At 41.3% G+C, this 19,198-nt stretch overlaps 2 protein-coding genes across 3 annotated transcripts; one reads left to right on the top strand and one right to left on the bottom strand.

Moving 5' to 3' along the window:
- Positions 1–1,251: 1,251 nt before the first annotated feature.
- Positions 1,252–3,727, top strand: b3galt4 (UDP-Gal:betaGlcNAc beta 1,3-galactosyltransferase, polypeptide 4). Its single transcript, XM_086277074.1, has one exon. It carries the CDS (start codon positions 1,972–1,974, stop codon positions 3,085–3,087), a length of 1,116 nt encoding a protein of 371 aa, XP_086133200.1. The 5' UTR covers positions 1,252–1,971; the 3' UTR covers positions 3,088–3,727.
- A 794-nt stretch (positions 3,728–4,521) lies between these two features.
- Positions 4,522–19,087, bottom strand: wdr46 (WD repeat domain 46). Of its 2 annotated transcripts, none has more exons than XM_086277073.1 (14): positions 18,591–19,087; positions 18,172–18,348; positions 17,659–17,736; positions 17,457–17,569; positions 17,265–17,352; positions 16,733–16,794; positions 15,945–16,049; positions 15,706–15,856; positions 14,007–14,242; positions 11,013–11,166; positions 5,824–5,971; positions 5,399–5,589; positions 5,136–5,249; positions 4,522–5,032 (listed from the first exon to the last, which is right to left on the bottom strand). In XM_086277073.1, the coding sequence occupies exons 1-14, from the start codon at positions 18,645–18,647 to the stop codon at positions 4,913–4,915; spliced, it is 1,794 nt and encodes a 597-aa protein (XP_086133199.1). In that variant the 5' UTR covers positions 18,648–19,087; the 3' UTR covers positions 4,522–4,912. The 2 variants fall into 2 exon arrangements, with proteins under 2 accessions (XP_086133199.1, XP_086133198.1); XM_086277072.1 differs by having other exon boundaries at positions 17,659–17,739; positions 18,591–19,082.
- Positions 19,088–19,198: the final 111 nt, after the last annotated feature.

The following is a 19,198-nucleotide window of genomic DNA, read 5'->3' as shown; positions in this document are numbered from 1 at the left end:
TCTATGTTTAAAAAAAGTGCCTTTATATTACTACTTTCATGCATGCCGTGCACCACCCACACAAACTTCTCTGCCATTCCTGACTTATACAGTACAGTTCTCCCATCTTGCAGACTGTCATAAGCTTTCTCCAGGTCCACAAAGGCCTTCGCTGTACTTCTCCATGAACACTTTCAAAACAGACATCACATTTTAGCTTTTATTCCTACCATAAACCACACTGACGCGCAGTGATTGTGATCTCTTTCCTTAACCTAGCTTCAACCACTCTTTCCTATAGCTTCCTATAGCTGGCGGTATGACTTATCAGCTTTATCTCTTTGCAGTTACAAGGTTTATGAATCCCTTATTGCACAGAGGTAAAGCAGACATGGTCTGTATTCCCCTTAGCTCTTTGTAAGTTTTCATTTTACTCTGCATGCCTGTCTTTCGGATACTTCCTGTTTTTATCACTTGCTGTTTTTCACTTCTGGTCCCACACCTCTCAGTCTTTGTCATTAACATCCTGTATACCATCCCCTCTGGTCTTTTGGTTTATATTTCCCTTTTGCCTTTCTGGATTTTTTCAGTTTTTGCCCTTGTGAATATTTATGGTCACCCTGCTGCCACCTGAAGTTAAGCATGCTTGCTCCCTTAAAACCCCATAACCCAACACTGCTTTCTTGTAGACATGTAGCCTGAGCAAAACATGCAGGAAGTATCTTCCTTATATGGAAGATTATGGCTCCCAGTAGACATCTGTATTGGCTATGTCCAGCTGTTCATATTGTGGTGATTTCCCTGGGATTTACCCAGTGATACATGCAGGGTATTGGACAGCCTGTTACTGTTTAAGTTGTTTTAACCATCTTATCTTTCCTTTAGCTTGTTTATAATTCTTGTATCGGTTGTGCCAGTGAGTTTATTTTTATTCATGTGATTCTCTATTCAATACACTCCAGAGTGTATTGAACAGTTTAAACTTAACATTTCATAAATGATAACTTTAAGCTTATTATTCATGATAAATGATAATTATGATAGAGGTGTTTAAGACCTAGGACGTTTCTGGGTGGTTAACTGTAATGAAAAGAACTACACTTTAAATAAAATACCACTTGATTGCTTCAGTTTTTCCCCAAGCGCAGTTTTAGCGTGTGGGATAGGCAATTTGCTTACACATACACTCTCACATAAGGACAGGAAGGAAACGTAACCAAGCATCACCACCAGGTGTCACCCTGCACCATCCCGTATGACAGGAGCGACTGCAGAAGAGAAAAGCGCAGCGCCGCTCCACACTGATTCAAAGGAAAATTCATACATATCTGAAAATAGCGCATTTTCAGATATTTTTCCACTACTTTGGATTTTCTAGTTTGTAAATCGCACGCTGGGGTTTTGCCACTTCATTGAAAAAAGACTGCAGCCAAGACTCACATCTTTGACTGATTCTAAATAATAGGATCAGAATTACAGTCTTTGGATGTCATTTCAGAGCCTGTACGGCCATCTGGCTGTAAAGGAATACGTAGCTTTGTGACCTAAAAACCGCCGACCTTCAAAGCAAAGAAGCAGAAACAGCTTTGCCCCGGAAAGTCTGACAAACAAGCATGGGTGGAGTAACGGGTCTTTATCGCGCATAGCTCGACCTTTATCTCATCTAAAACGCTTCATAAGAGCTGGGGTAGCGGGGGGGATCGACCGTTTCATATGCGCAGCTGCAAACCCTACTTTCTCAAAATCCAATCAAGCTGCTGCATCAACAAAAAAACTAAAAGCTGGCGCATCCTCCCACTGACACAGTCTACTGCTGGCCCTACTGTAACTGAGACCGAAAGAGGAACGAAGGGGGACGCCCGAAGGTTAAAAAAAGAAAAAGAAAAAGAGACGCAATGACAAGGAGATACCTCTAGCTGTGAAGTCGAGGGACAGCCAAGGATTAAGAGGGGGGATTGTGGCGGCCACAGCGGTCTTCAGCAGAGGTTGGTCATGATCGGACGCGCATTATGGGTATGTAAGACCCGGGCAGGAAAGAGGGGTAACAAGCCTGGGATTCTGCCTTTTCTATGCGCGGTGATAGCGTGCTCAGCCCTGTCGGCTCTGCTTTTCGTGGACTTCATTGAATCATGGGTCACCTCCATGGGAATGAACACTGTGGTAGAGCCGCACATCGGGATCATCCCACCGCAAAGCGTCCCTCCTACCAGACCAGAGGAATTTTTGCTCATGCCTAGCCCACTTGTGTGCCAACGTGCCAAGCCTTACCTCATCATGATGGTTACTTCGGCTCCTGCCAATCAGAGGGCTCGCCAAGCCATCAGGGACACTTGGGGAGGGGAGGTGGAGGTGAGAGGTCTGCGGGTCATGACCCTCTTCATGGTCGGTGTGGCGTCTGACCCCGGACTGGCTAAGCTGCTGATAGAAGAGGCTCGGGAGAAGGGAGACCTGGTTCAGGGGCGTTTTTTGGACACGTACTCCAACCTCACCCTTAAGACTCTGTCCATGCTGGGCTGGACCCGGAGGTTCTGCCCTCAGGCTCACTTCATGGCCAAAGTGGATGATGATGTCCTGTTCAATCCCAGCTCTCTCCTACACTTTCTGAATAAGAGCCGTAACCCCTATGAACAAGGAGACTTGTACCTTGGCAGGGTGCATCTCCATGTGGCTCCCGACCGGGACCCGGACAGCAAGCACTACCTACCCTCAGGAGCCTACCCTCCTTCTGTCTTTCCAGACTATTGCAGTGGCACAGCCTATGTATTGTCCCGGTCTGCATTGCTCAAAATTTCCCTGGCAGCCTCTGCATCACCGTTATCCACACCTCTTCCGCCCGAGGATGTGTTTGTAGGCTTGTGTGCCCGGGCAGCTGGAGTGCTCCCCTCACACTGCCCTCTCTTCTCCGGTGGACCAAGTATGCCGTACGGACGCTGCTGCTATCAGGCCATGGTGTCCATCCACCACATCCCACCCAGAGACATGCTGCACTATTGGGCTGATGTGCATTCACCACCTCCCTGCTCCTGGTTGAATGTACGTGCTTCTTTGGGGATTTGCAAAGTCCGGGCGATGCTGGGCACAGCTCTGGGATTGGAGCAAGGATTGTGAGGGTTAACGGAAAGCAAACTCGGACTTATTTGGAGGCTGTGCCTCGCTTCAATACTGTGAACAGCACAAGTGCTCTTTAGGCTGTGAAGCTACACGTGCACTACGAAAATGCTACTTTGTTTAATTTGAAAGCTTTATTTTTTTAAACACCTCAATGTACTTATGTATCTTATTTTGCTGAAAAGGGAAGATCCGCTGGTAGTAAAGGGGGCTGTCAGGATCAGCTGTAGTATAGGGGTGTCTGCTGCCTCCCACATTATTACACTGACACGAACTGTAGATGTAGAGCAAAGTTTAGCATGCTGATGCTTTAAAGTAAGGACGCACGCAGCAACTGCACATTAAAACAACATTGTTTAGATAACTAAGTAATGATTATAGGCTGCTACTTTCAACACCTGCACAGGCCTGTAGTCTAGGCCAAGTATAATAGTTTAAATGCATGTTCACAAAAAAATAGGACCGATATAAAATCACAGGCTTATTACACAGCAATAATGAAGTTTTAGATTCACCAATAATGACTAGAGTATTTTTTTTTTTTTTTAAAAGGAGGGATTTATGATGTTATTCAGCCACAAGGGCACAATATTCACACACAATACGAAGGGATTACCTCGATTAGATACAGGGATCTTTGGGGGGGGGGGGGGGGGGGGGGGGGTTCATGAAGGCTTCACATTACATTAAATAGCTGAAACCGAATGCATGATAATTATTTTCTTAAACAACTGAAAATAAAACTAATATGATGCACAGCTGAATATTTATGCATCTGACAACTATTACTTATAAGATTCCTTTCTTTTGGCAAGATTACACACTGACTGGCAGCTTTGCAATGCTGTGAGTTTTATGGTCAACTGTGTCAGGCTTGGATCACATACATTTTTAATGAGGCTGCCATTTGTCAATAAAACCTCAGGCTGTTATTCTCACCAACAGTGTTTAAAGGGAAACGCTGATCCACTGTACTCAGGAAAAATATGTATTAGATTAAAGCAACCAATAAACTACTCAGTAATGAAAAATAGGTCTGTGTTTTGTTTTGAGCAGGATTGAACATTTCTATAAAACTGTTCCTCCTCTATAAATATACAGCAAAGTAGCAAACAGTTGTGACAGTCTGTCATGCTGCTATGATTTAGTTAGTTTGAAATACTTAAATTAGGATAAGCATCGATAGAAAAAAAACACGTAAAATGTGAATCCTAGAAAAACAGCCACACGCACACATACAAATTAAAACATGATAAAATATTTAAAATACCAAAACCTTTACGTTCCTCAGATGATCAAATTTCTGCTGTTCTAATTTGATAAAAGGAATTTTACTCCACCCAAAGACGTAATCATGGTAAATATATTCCAGCTTGGTTTGGATTCAGTAATAACAGTTCCGTGATTTCAAAATAATAGTCTCAATTCAAAGGCTTGGCATTATGTTGTTTATTTTTAGAATTTAGTTATACCCAATTATAACACAGTTGACATATGCTCAGCAAGTTCAGAGGAAAGAACACCATCTGACAAGGTTAAAACTTCTGGGTGAAATCAATCCCAGCTAGCACATCTGCCCATGCAAACAGGATGCAGACATCAAATATAGCTTCCGCCGCTGCTCCACTCAAAATTGATTAGTTGCCCGTCACAATGCAAGCCCTTATTCCCAGAGTTTCAGCAGTTGGTGTTTTGCTCCCTGCAGTGGAATTATGTGTGCAAAAAAAAAAAAACAACCAAAAAAACCGTGTTCTTTATGCAAAGTTCAAAGGTCACTCCCATAGAATGCCACTGGGCTTTCAGCTGCACAAAGCATGTTTCTTTTCTATTTCTTGAATCTGTCCAGAGCTGATTTCTGGGTAGATAACGCCGCCTTCTTCCGCTCTCGCTCCTTCCTTTCTTTTTCCATCTTCATTTTGTCCTCCACGCTTTTTCTGATTACATCCTGGGGAGTAAACAAGTCAAGAGAGATCAGCCATGGCCTGCAAATACAGCATAAAAGTCAGTGAGATGTGATTAAATTTCATTTCCTAACTTGGACTACTCACCCTCTGCTCCTCATGAGCCACTTGTTTCTTGCGCCTCTCAATGGCTCCTGCAGAACTACGACCTTTTTTCTTATACTTGGGGACAAACTTTTCTTTAGCAAGTGGATCAAATCCCTGAGACAAAAAAAAAAAAAAAAAAAAAAAAAGATAAAACATGCTTTCAGATGGGTGGCAATAATATTTAGCCTACTATATCTTATATCAAAATATACAGATATACATCTTAAATAATTGTAAATGCACAGTTGCTTTAAGACACTGACCAGAACTTCAACCCTGTCTTGATGCCTTTGTTCCCAGGTGGCCTGGTCAACTTGTGCCAGCTCAGTGGGATCAAGGCTGATAAGATCTGGCTGAATCTTCTCCATCAGTGCTTTAACCTCCCATTCCTGCCTCTGCTTCGCACTTCGGTATGGATTTGCATCCAGACCATCAAAGTTAGGCTCACCAGCACCTATGATAGTAAATGATGCGTTGCATTCAGTTTTAGTCAACAGTAATATGTATGCCAGGATTTACAAAAAAATAAAAAAATAAATTTACTTCAGTGAATGTAGTAATTGTAACAACCCATTAGGATCAATCATCAAATTAGTGCACCTATATTTTTGTTAAAATTTTCACTTTGGCCTTAACCTACATAATGTAGTTAAGGTACATGCCCAGATGTAATGCAAAATTGAGTGACCTGGTACGAGCATGCTGGTGAAACCATCTCCGTGCCCAACTCCGAGGACATCCTCAAAGGGACAGAAGTGCAGCCCCCACACTGTTCCCCGAAGTCTATGAGCCATGTACGGTTTAGTCACTGGCATGCTACATACGTCCTTGTACACCTGCAGATAAAGCATTTCCACATACAACATTAATACGTCATATCTACTGTTTATTAAAGTAAAGACACCAAGATATGTTCAACTCCTAAAAGCCATATGGAACTTTTCAATAGCCTCTTATTCATACTGAAAAGTTAAAGCATGTGGTTTGCGGCTTGCTTGGTGTTTCTGCATTTTGGTAAATGGGTCACCTGACTGCAGCAGTTTAAAGAAAAGGGCTGCAATAAGTTTAACTAAAATAGAACTTGAGCCATGTGCCATATTAATGATATCTGCTCAGTGATGAAGACCTTTCTGACATTGAGCATTTAGAGCAGCCTGAGTGTTTAGATTACAGGGATATGTGAAAAAATATGATCTTATTAGATCAATGCTTTTAACTGGGTAGCACTTTATAATAACGTCAAACTATTAAGCATTAGTAAAGTATTAGTAAGGGATTAGCAAGCACTTCATCATTTATATATCATTACTGCTCCGTTAATACATATGTTTATCCATCTGTTACTCTTACACCAAGTACAGCTATCACTGCTACTAATATATTACTGCTAGTAATAATCAAAATCATAGTTCAAATGATAAATCTGTATTTAAAAATGGCATACTAAGGAGGAGTAATGCTATATAAATGATAAATTAAGTACTTGCTAACACCATACTAATGCTTAACAGTATAACATTATCATAAAGTGCTTCCAAAAACTGTTGTCAGGTTAAAATTGGAGGTACAAGTCCTCAAGGTCTGGGAGCTCGTTTGGTGTGTGTTGTACACAGTTTTGGCTTCCTCAGATGGGGTCTGGTGTTGAATTAGTGCTGTATGACTGGTCCAAACATCTAAGTGCTGCCAACCATGGCAACCATGGTAACCATGGCAACCATCGAACCTGAGGGAAATCGCTAGTATTATTATTATTATTATTATTATACACAGTTCAGAACAGCTTGCTGACCAGCTGGTCTAGCTCCATTGCACTGCCTGCGGTTGAGTCGCGTTTCTTTTGTATTGCTCCACTGCCAGTGGCCCAGGGCGGACACAATCGTTTTCGCAGTTTCTTCCAATATACCTTCCCAACCTTTTATTTATTTTTTCCTTCTCTTTATCATTATGACTCATCTCCATATAAATATCCATATTTATATGATGATGATGAAGACAACAACTATTACTGTAGGTGATATAAGTGTTATTATTATTTTTACAATAGTAACGAACACTGTTAATTGATATATGACCTGCTAGTAAATACATCAGGGGGTCACCTAGGCAACAGGCGCCTGCTCAGGTGCGATAGAGCAAGATGCGAGGAATACCCTGTACAGGTTGAGAATGTGCTGCAAGGCCAACTCAGAAAGCAAGACAACCATTAAAACTCACATTGACACCTATGGGCAGCTTAGATTCACCAATTACCCAACTCCTGTGAGGGGAAGCCCGAGTGCTCTGAGGGAACCGACGCAGACACAGGGAGAACATGCAAGCTCTACACAGAGAGGCCCCAGCCTGATGGTGGATTTGAATCCAGGACCTTGTTGCTGTGAGTTATCCTGACTGATGCACTGTTTACTAGTAAAGTGTGGTTTCACTCAGACATCAGAGATATAAATACTTGGATAAACACCCAACAAATCTCTACATGCAGAATTCTGCAGATGTATGTACTGCAGATGTTAGTAATAGCAAGATCACTCCTGTCACCAGTTGTATGCATGTAGAATGTTATCACAAGTGGGCTTCATATCTATTGCACCCTCGCAGAGGGCCTATTGTGGAGTTGAGGACAACCAGGTACCCTGCTCAAGGGAGGTAACGGCTGAGTGAAACACAGAGTCATAATTCTCTCTTTTTTTAAGGTTTTAAGGATGGGGCTGAAGTTATAGCCCCCCGTGACATGGGCCAACATGTAAGAGTTGTGGATTTTCCTTTGTTTGTGAGTTTGGTCAAGGTATAAAAGGAATCAGGGTGGTGGCCCATCTTCAGAGACTGCTTAGGTATTCAACCAGAGCGTTTCTCTGTGTGTAGAATAATGATGAAAGATGTGTCAAAAAATGTATAGAATAATCAGAGAGGGAAGGTGTTAACGCAGAGATAAAAATGATATTAAATAAATGTCTTAGTGTATCAGTTGGCAGGTGACAGCTAATGGCTTAGGCAGCGGTTGAGGTCAAGGGTCGTGCTGTTTGGGGTCCTGCTAGTCATCATGAGAAGATTCCAGAACCACAGCAATAACCACAAAAGTTAAGAAAGATCTCTGCGTTAGACGCTGAGGAAGACAACAAGGGTGTACGACGTGCTCTGCCCTTCCATCCTACAGCTGTGTTGGAACGAGAGAGCGAACAACAGCATGCCAAGCTCCAACTCGGCGAAGACATTCAGGGGCTCTGCTCAAGGAAGCCCACCGTGTGGGAAGATGCGTAGTTGGTGGATTGTAATTTATCAAATCTCTGTGGACAAGTCTGCGCAGTTCCACAAAACAGACAGGCACCCAGACTAATCACTTGATGATGAAACTTAAAATACTGGCACCCAATTGAACTCGCAGACGTGGAAAGTATAATCCCTGCTCACATCCCATCACATTGATACATGCATCAATAATTTATGTTATTTTATTCTTTTTCTATGGTTCTTTTATTTGATCATAAATTGGATTTTGATTTTAATTATGTAACAGCATGATGGAAAATAAAGAAAGTAAAATAAAGGACAATAAAGAAAAGCTAATAGGTAGGACTCTTTACCCCCTGAAAGCCTACTAGGAGTCACCCTTGATGCTCTAATGTTCTGGACAGAGCAGGTTTTGTCATATTTCAGTTCTACTTATAAAACAAAATGACTTGAGTGTGCATCAGAACTGCCTCTGCAGTTACCCTGGGAAAACCTATTCTCATAGCCATCAAACACCTCTTTTCTAGCATTTACGTGCGAGTTTATGTACTATTTTAATATCAGCCACTTCCTGTACCCTAATGCAACATTAGATTTGATTTTCTGAAACACCAACTTCAACCTTCAACCAGTGTTTACCCACAGCAAACCACTGCTAATAATAATAATAATAAATCAATAAAAATAAATCTCTTAATCTTTACCTTCTATTTTTTGAAAAAATTAGAAAATCCTTTGCCTTATGGGGTCAAAGAGTGTGGAATTTGCATCTTCTCCATTTGTCTGTGTGACTTCTTTCCAGGTACTCTGTTGATACTAAATATATCGTTGGTGAAAATGTAAGCATTGTGTTTCTCTATGTTAGCCGTTCACCCTATAAAAGCACCCCTTGTAAAAGATTACTATTTTGTTTATGCTTGAGGACTCAGCCCGCCTGGAATGTTGATCATCGATGGAAGCATAATTCCCTCTAAGCTTTTCACCAAGTTGACGGATCTAGGACTCAGCTCATCACTGTGTCAGTGGATCCTCAACTTCCTCACAGACAGACCCCAATCAGTGAGGGTGGGAAAACAAGTCTCCCCCTCCATCTCACTCAGCACTGGAGTGCCTCAGGGCTGTGTTTTAAGCCCCCTGTTGTACTCACTGTACACTTATGACTTTGTAGCCACATCAGACACCACCTCCATTGTCAAGTTTGCTGACGACACTGCTGTTGTGGGTCTGATCTCCGACAACATCGAGACGGCCTACCTGGAGGAGATTAGGAACCTGGAGACCTGGTGCCAGGAGAATAACCTCCTAAACATCAGCAAGACTAAGGAGCTGATCGTGGACTTCACTACAAAGCAGGCGAGGAATTACAAACCCCTCATCATCAGTGGCACGCCAGTGGAGAGAGTGGACAGTTTCCGATACCTGGGTGTCCACATCACTCAGGACCTGTCATGGTCCTGCCACATCAACACCCTGGTTAAGAAAGCCCGTCAGCGTCTCTTCTTCCTCAGAAGACTTAGAGACTTCCATCTGCCACTGAAGGTGCTCAAGAACTTCTACTCCTGCACCATCGAGAGCGTCCTGACGGCAAACATCTGCACCTGGTTTGGGAACAGCACCAAGCAAGACAGACGAGATCTGCAAAGAGTGGTGCGCTCAGCCGAACGCATTATTCAATCAGAGCTCCCTGACCTGCTGTCCATCTACACCAAGCGGTGTAAGTCCAAAGCTAGGAAGATTATGATGGACCTCTCCCATCCCAACAATGGACTCTTCTCACTGTTGAGGTCTGGGAAGCGCTTCCGCTCCCTTAAGGCCAAAACAGAGAGAATGAGGAGGAGCTTCTTCCCCCAGGCTATTCGGGCCCTGAACCAGGTGTAGGACTGGACTCTCCCACACACGTCACTATAAGACTGGACTCTCACACACATCACATCACCACACGCACCACCACAAATTTCCTATAATTCCTATAATTTATAATCTTTATAATCTCTTCTGCTATTTGCACATTCTTTACTTTAAATTCCTAAGTTAATTTGTAAATTTTGTAGTAACCTGTAAATATTGTAAAACTTTTTTTCTGTCATTTAATGGTCGGACATTGTACAGCTACAAGCATTTCACCCCCATGTCATACTGTGTATGGTTGTGTGTGTGTGACAAATAAAATTTGAATTTGATTTGAATTGAATTTAAAGTAATGTATAAAATATGTATGACCAGTCTGTTAAACTTGCTCATGTTGGACTGTCAGTCAGCTCTAGAGAAGAACAAAGTGATAATAAACCAAGAGCAGAAGCCAAACTGATTGTAAAAAATAATTAACAGTCCTCTCTGCAGCCACTTTTCACACTATATTTATTTATATTAGATTTTTTTGTGTGCTTCTCCCATTACTGGTGAACTCCATTGGTCCCCCCTCCCCTATTCCAGCCAATGTATCAACCGATCAGCCTTCAACAGACACATGTTATCTACTTCAGTGATGTGCAGTTGGGATTTTGGAGTACTGCATGAGATAGGAGCAGGTTTCATCGGTTTGTGAAAACCCCTGTCTCTTTGCTGCTCAAACAGAAATGCATGTGTTGATGGACACATTTGCAGCATGTAATGTTTTTTTATTATAAATGTGCAAAGTGTGGCTCTGATAACCTGAACAACATCCCCCGTGGCTGCAGATAGCAGTCCCCTCTGGCTCAGTGACAAACAGGCAGCTCCAGCAGGAAGGAAGTATGACTTTAGGGGCTTGAAGGTTCTAACGTCATACACCTTCAGCTTCTTATCCATGCCAGACGTCACCATGTATCTGTCAAAAAAAAGAGGAAAAAAACTAAATGAAAAGACTACTTTCTGGTGGACCAAGAGAAAAATGCAATTAACTGCTCACCAAAAAACTGAGTGCAAAATCATTGACCGCTGCAATAATGTACCCTATAAATCAAAAAATATTTTGCATGGGTTTTCCTGTTTTTAAGTCAAGGATTTTTTGATTTAACACAAAATTTAGACATACCAGATGTGCATAAACATCTCCCATGTGATTGCTGAAGCTTTTACATCTCAAAGAGAAGGTTTTTGTTAGCATGTGACTAAATGAGGCTAGAGGAGTTGTCAGGAACATCAACAACATCATCCCACCAAACCCTTGACTTGGGATTCAAAGATCCGAACTAGGATTCATTTGTTAAGTGTACACAAAAACAACAACAACAACAACAACAAAAACTAAGTTCTTATAAGATAAAGTAAAATATATACTCAGTGGCCACCTAATGTGATTAATGTGACTTTGAATGTGGCGTGGTTGTTTCAGAAAATGCTCATCCACTGAGATGTTCCCAGCAGATCTCAGTAGATCCATCTCTAGGATTTACAGAGAATTATTCAAAAAAAAGAAGAGCCCCAGTGAGTGGCAGATCTCAGAGGAAATGCCAGAGAAAACAGACAGACTGCTTCAAGTTGACAGAAAGCCAATAACAACTGTAATAACCACTGGTTACAATGAAAGTAAGCAGAAGAGCATGCCGAACACTGAAGCAGACAGGCTTTGCTGTGTGTCACTGCTGGCCGCTAAGAACAGGAAACTGAATTTGATTTTTTCACTTCCGAAGAAAAAAAAAAAAAAAAAAAAAAAAGAACAGGAAACTGAGGCTACAATTTACAAGTGCTCGCCAAAATCAGGCAGTGGAAGACTGGAAAACCCTGCCTGATCTAATGAGTCTTGATTTTTTCTGCAATATTCAGACACCAAGTCCAGAATTTGGCGAAAACATCATGACAGCATGGATCCATCCTACCTTAGTACCAGCTGAGCATTATTTAAATGTCAAAGTCAAAGTCAACTTTATTTGTCGATTCTGCCACATGTACAGGACATACAGAGAATAGAAATTGCGTTACTCTCAATCCCTAGATAAATAGCAAATGAACATTTAAATATAATTAAATATAAAAGTGATTAAAAATGCAAGTAAAATAATTAAAAAGTAAAAATTTAAATAAATACAATTTTACATATAACAAGAAAGCTATACAATATACAATATAATGGGTAAGTGACATTGAGTGTAAACCAGGCAGAGTAGTGCAAATAGGCAAATAGTGCAAATGGAGATTTAGTAGTGTACGGTAAGAGAAAGTGTAACAACAAAGTCTTATGAGGTAATGGCAGTCCAATGCTCCACAAAGTGACTGGTAACTGGTGCAGGCCAGTGAGTGAGTCAGAGAGTGTGTGTGTTTGTGTGTGTGTGTGTGTGTGTCTGACAGAGTTCAGTGAGACCGTGGAGGAGAGAGGGGAGAGGGGGCAGAATCGGGAGGGAGTTAAGCTTCCTGACAGCCTGATGGATGAAGTTGTCCTTCAGCCTGCTGGTCCTGGCCTGGAGACTCCGCAGTCTCCTCCCCGACGGCAGCAGCTTGAAGAAGCTTTGCATTGGGTGCGTGGGATCAGCCGCTATGCAAAGGGCTTTTTTAGTGAGACGGGTGCTGTAAATGTCCTGGAGGGAGGGGAGAGAGACACCAATGATCCTCTCTGCAGCTCTCACTATGCGTTGGAGGGTTCTATGACAGGACGCATTGCAGGCTCCAAACCACACAGTGATGCAGCTCGACAGGATGCTCTCGATGGTGCCTCTGTAGAAAGTGTACATGATGGGGGCTGGTGCTCCTGCTCTTCTTAGTTTGCGGAGAAAGAAGAGACGCTGCTGTGATTTCTTGGCCAGTGCTGTGGTGTTGTACGTCCAGGAGAGATCCTCTGTGATGTGCACACCCAAGAACTTGGTGCTGCTCACTCTCTCCACAGACGCTCCGTCAATGGTCAGAGGAGCATGTTGGGTGTGCATTCTCCTGAAGTCCACAACAATCTCCTTCGTCTTCTCCACATTCAGAGAGAGATTGTTGTCAGCACACCACGTGGCCAGGCGTCTCACCTCACTTCTGTAGTCGGTCTCATCCCTGTTGCTAATGAGACCCACCACCGTTGTGTCGTCCGCAAACTTGATGAAGAGGTTGGAGCTGTATGATGGAGTGCAGTCATGGGTCAGCAGAGTGAAGAGGAGGGGGCTCAGCACACATCCCTGCGGGGCCCCCGTGTTTAAAATGATGGTGCTGGATGTATTACTGCCAACCCGTACTGCTTGAGGTCTTCCGGTGAGGAAATCCAACAGCCAGTTGCACAGTGAGGTGTTGAGCCCCAGCTGGACCAGTTTTTGAATGAGCTGTCACATCCTACCCAGGAATTGTTGCTAACAATGAAATCCCCTCTTCTGATGGCTGCTTTCAGCAGGATTCGGCCATGTCACAAAGCATGAATCATCTCAAACTGGTTTCGTGAACATGACATTTTGTTCGCTGTATTCAAATTAAACTCGACAACCACCAGATTTCTATCTAACGTGGTATCGGAAGATTCACATCGTGTATGTGCAGCAACTGTGTAATGCTATCATGTCAATACGGACAAAAATCTCTGAGGAATGTTTCCAACATCTTGTTGCATTAATGTCATGAAAAGCTAAGGCTGTTCTGGAGGCAACAAGGGGTCCAACCTGGTATTAGCAAGTCACTTTTAGTGCCTAGGACTATTGTGAAACAACATCCAGGTATCTTTTACAGACATTACAAAACATTTCCTCTTCTCATGTGACTTACGTGCCCGTCTTATCCACAGCGACAGAGCGCACGCCCCCTTGGTGACAGAGCATCTTCACCAAGGCTTCTTTCTGGTTTGGTGACCATAGGGTGACCGTGCCATTGGCATGACCTAGGTGGATGATGGCATTATGAGGGTTCTGACACATCACGTCAAGTCGGCCAGTCTTGGTGCAGATAGCTGCCACTTCCTTTCCCACTGACACATCCAAATACTGCAGGAAACTGGTAGCACTCTAAAGAAGACAGAAAAAAAAAACGTATTACAGATAGTCAGGGCATCTAATTTTGCTTATAAATTTATTGTCAACAATAAATATTAAACAAAACAATTTTGACTCGTGTATATTTATCATGGTAACATCTAAACTGTCACAGTAACACATTCAAAACTGTTATCTTTACTCCTCTGTATTGTACAACACGTTGTCATTATTGCAACAATGTTTCAGCCCTACTCTCTTACTCAGCTTACTCTTATAAGAAAAGGTTTGGGGGCTTTTTGTACTGGCAGATTACTGGTTTCCCTTCGTAATCTGGCCAACCTGACTAGGAAATGACATTTGTTTGTATGCAGGAAAACAGTCTGTACGCATTTACCAAAGTTCAATCTGAAACTTGGCTATCGTCTTACCACGATTTGGCTTTTTAAAAACTTTTATTTTTATCTAGAGTTACACAGACTGCCAGAAGCCAGAAAAAATTAATCAGCTGACAAAAGCAAAAAAAGTAACTTTAATAACAGCAAGACTATGACCTGAGAAAATTAAAGCTTAATAAAAAGAAAATACAGTGGTCCCTCGCCATAATGTGGTTCACCTTTCGCAGCCTCTCTGTTTCGCAGATGTTTTTGGGTGTAATTTTGCATGCTTTTTTTTTTTTACAGCGCATTGTGTTCTGCATCCTGCTTGGCTGCAGACCATCGTAAATCAATCTCGTGCTGTGTCTCCTGTACAGTACAGAATAGCTTCTCAAATTTACATGAATCTTCCATTGCTAGCAGTGTGACTCTAAAGTGCTGCACTGTATGATTGTAAGTTTTTCTCACCAACAAACACAACAATGTCGATGAAATGTTTTGCACCGTCAAAGGCACCTGGGGTAGCACCCAGAAGGCAGAGGAAGATGCTAACCATCGCACAAAAAGTTGGACTTCTAGACATGCTAAAGGAGGGTAGAACCATATTTTTCAGATTATAAAGCACACCGGATTATAAGGCGCATTAAGCGAAACAAAACAGTCAGATAAGTCAAACGTTACTCAACTCATTCTTTTTGCTTCCTCTATTTCCTTACCATTGATTCATTAATGTTGAATTCTCTCGCAGCTGCTCTATTCCCATGTTCTGGTCCTGAAAACAGGGTTTGATCTTTGGTTTCCTTCTATAACACTAGACTTATTTTTCTACGAAGGTTTGAACTTTGAGAGTGTTTAAACAAGAGAGAAAAGTGTGAGAATGTTCATGCCTGTCTGAGAAAAGTGTATAAAGTGCGTAGTGAGTGGTTTTCCAGCTTTAAAACATCAATAATAATTGTAAAAGAATAAAGCTGGCTACTTTGCGGATTTCACCTATCGTGGGTTATTTTTAGAACATAACTCCCGCGATAAACGAGGGACCACTGTATTACATAATTTTTTAATTATTGTGGAAATGGAAATGCAAAAAATTGAAAGAAAAAAAGATTACTGTGAACTCACCGCTGTGGCAAGCAAAAAGTGATAGGGGAGGAACTGCATCCGAAGGACGTCATTGAATTTTCGGATGCAGTGAAGCTCTATTCCGTTAGAGTCGTAGATATAAAGCCACTTCTTCTGAGCCACTGCATACATAGCCTCGGTATGAAGCCACCTAAACAAAGGCAGAAATTTGTTTTAGTCTGGAGAAGATGATCAAAGTTTTATTTCTGCTTTATGTTTCATGAAGGCGGATGACTTACTTCACATCATTGACAGACTCCATCACATTTATCTCACACATCAGCTGTTTCGACGCCCAGTCTATACAAGCAACATGGCCTCTCCTCCCACCAAGCAGCAGGTGACTGAAGTGAAGAGAACATAAATATTTGCAAAACCTAAACTTATGAAGTCTCTCTATTTATATCTAAATAAATCTATTTACTGTAAAAACAGGAAATGATCATTCAGTTCTGCAGGTTCACCTCAGCTGTGGTTTAATTTCTTTCCATGTCTTTGTTTTAATTTCCAACATTGTTGATTTGCACTCTCAGCCTTTAGTAACAGTTTTTTTCCAAGCACAGAGAATCTCAGAAAAGCTTAAAGAAAGGAAAAGTTTATTTCCTTTGCTTGTACTAACTGGTGAGTGTGCCACTTAGCAAAGAAGCTAGAAATAATGAAGGCCTAATGTCAAAATCTACTTTTGTCAGGAAGACAGAGTTGGAAATAAATATGTACGTTTCATATCTGCTTAGAAGATTACAAAGGTTATAAAGGATACTTAGCATTTCCTCTAGAAACGGTGAGTTGTCCTGCCAAGCCCATCGACAACTTAGGTGGACTTGACATAAATCAGTGTTTTACAAAAAAAAAAAAACAAACCCAAAAAACCCCCCACCACTACATGAAGGAGCAATTTGTTAAATGTTAAACCATCTGCTGATATATTGGCCTTTTAAATCACTAAATATCAGTTTCTCTCCACAAGAGAGAGACAAAACACTTCACACAGATAAGCATGTGCTGCATGATATTGCATGATACTGACCGTCCAGTCTTGCTGTAATCCAATCGATACGGTCCAAACTGAGACAGTTTCAGATTAAAATACTGAGGAGGAGAAGATAGCAAGAAATGAACAACACTCACTCTGCAGAATCTCTTCCCGTGACAACTCCATAGCAAATTTATGTCTACGGTTGGAACTGAACCAGCAAACCTTTGCTTGCAAAATAAATGTGTTAAATAGTAATAGTAATAATAATAATGTAGCTTGCCATCACCAGTGTGTGAATTTGTCAGCAAAACCAAACAAAAGCCCATAATCTGTGTTGCTTCAAAATTTCTGTGCAAATTTTTCTGTTTAATAAGTTATTTATACATTCACACAAAACCTTTTTAAAATCCATCTTCTCCCCCACAAAAATGGTTGATGATGAACTACATAAGTATGATGGTATGACAGGTATCAGCTTCCATTATTTTCTTAACCAACTTCAGTGCACACTTCAGGTACAATTTGTTAAAACAAACAACCTGTCAAACAAAGAAACATTTATTTGATAAAAAGGTCTCAGTACCTTTGCTCCAGATGTTATGTCCACAGCCTCCGCAATATCCTCCTGTGAGATCATACACGTGTCCTCATCTTCATCTCCTTCTAAAAACCTGAGATCAGGGACAAACATCACTCATGGGGTTTGAAATCACATGATATCTGTCACAGAGTACGATCTAACACAAAGAGGTGAGCATCATTTAAAGGACATTACCCTGCCTCCTCCGGGAGGAGAAGGTCAAACCGTGCTGCTTGTTTCTGGGCCATTTCTGAAGCGTCTTCTGAGCGAGCTATGATATCTCTCAGCTTGTGCTGCTTACGGTGAGGCTATTACAAAACGAAAGAGAAATCAGATGAAAGACAAGTGCTGAAAAAAAGAGCATACTATTTTAAAGAAGAGCCACTCAGATGCTTACCTTTTTAAGTTTATCTTTCCTCTTGAATTTTTGCAATCTGTCTTCTGGAATAGGAGCAGGGCCTGGGAATGGATCAGACTTCTGAAAGAATATGAACATTAGTTAGAACAATATATAATATACAGTCCTATATTACCTATACTAAAATGTAAAAGCAGACTGAATCATGATAAACATTAAATGCTATCTTCTTCTGGTCGTAAGTGGTGCTTCAAACTTAAATATTACTGCTAAAAGATTCAGTACAACACTCATGAATCATCATGGGAAATTAGGCATGCCTGGCTACCTTTGTTTACATAATAATCTGCTTTTTGGGGGATATTTGGAAGATTTTGCAGTGTAATAGCAGTACAAAGGCGATGCATAGGCTGTTTAGTGCAAATAAGGGTACCCCAAACTGCATCTTAAACATATTCTAGTGCAACACAGGACCTCACTAAAACAGTTTAAGCAAGAGCAAGAAATGATGGCGTGATTTTTGTCTGTCAATAGTAATTCGTGTACTCTTACCTCTGGCTTGACTTTCTCTCCATCACTTGGACTTTGGTCTTGTTTTCGCTTCTTTGCCTTCTGTGTCTTGTCCTCCTCCTGCTGCAGAGCCTCTTTGCTCTGTTCTCCGTCGCTTTTAACTTTGTTTTCATCCTTCCGTTCCTCCTCCTGGAGCTCCTGCCAGTATCGAGCAGGCAGCTGTACAGTGGCAAGTTAGAAGAAGTGACTATAACGTATTTCGTTATTTAAGCCCAGAAACTTTTTACACTGGTCTTCGCCCCCGTGTGGGGCTACTCACATTAGCCGCTTGACGCTAGCAAGAAAAAACTACCTTACGTTTACTGTTTATTAGTTATAAAACTGCGTTCCTCAGCTGCAGTCACCAATAGCTTCAAACGGCTGCGACGATATGCTTCTAGAAATTATTTATCTATATTTACCTTCTTCTTTTTACCCACGTGTGTCTCATCCACCGATGCCTCGCCGGGCGACGCCATCTCTGTTGTGTACGTTTTTCTTCTTCTGCATTAACGGCTTCAATAAACTGTATCTGTACATGATGAACGCCACCGTTCGGTCTGAAAGGGTTACTGCATCGGCTTATAGGTTCAGTATGTGCATAAAAAAAGAAATCTTTATAGTTCATTTAATGATACTCTCTCTTTGTAACAGGATTAAGATAATAAAAAAAAATCTACTTTTTTCTTTCCCTGCATATTTCAAATCTTTTATTTCAGTCTTGTATTCATCTTAGCCTTTTAATGTTGTCTCATGGTACCACCTAGTGGGTTAAAAGGGAATAAAAGTTTCCCTTCATCAAGTTCCTAAGTAACAAAATACATAAATAAATGAATTAATAAAAACACTAGGGATAATCACAACAAAATATCCAGGAAATTAAAAAACAATTAATAGAAACAATCAATTAAAAAAAAACATAATAAAAGATGGTGATAACAAAATAAAAGTCTTAAACTGCTTTTCAAAGGAGTCCACAGAGTGGGAGACTATCCACAGACCAGAGTTATTCAAGTTTTTGTAATGATCT

Source organism: Aulonocara sp. 'chitande type north' Nkhata Bay, linkage group LG20, assembly GCF_057382095.1.
Source record: "Aulonocara sp. 'chitande type north' Nkhata Bay isolate Kocher_YH1m ecotype deep benthic linkage group LG20, A_spYH_male_GT1.1, whole genome shotgun sequence".
NCBI lineage: Eukaryota > Metazoa > Chordata > Actinopteri > Cichliformes > Cichlidae > Aulonocara > Aulonocara sp. 'chitande type north' Nkhata Bay.
This window is presented reverse-complemented; position numbering and strand designations above follow the sequence as displayed.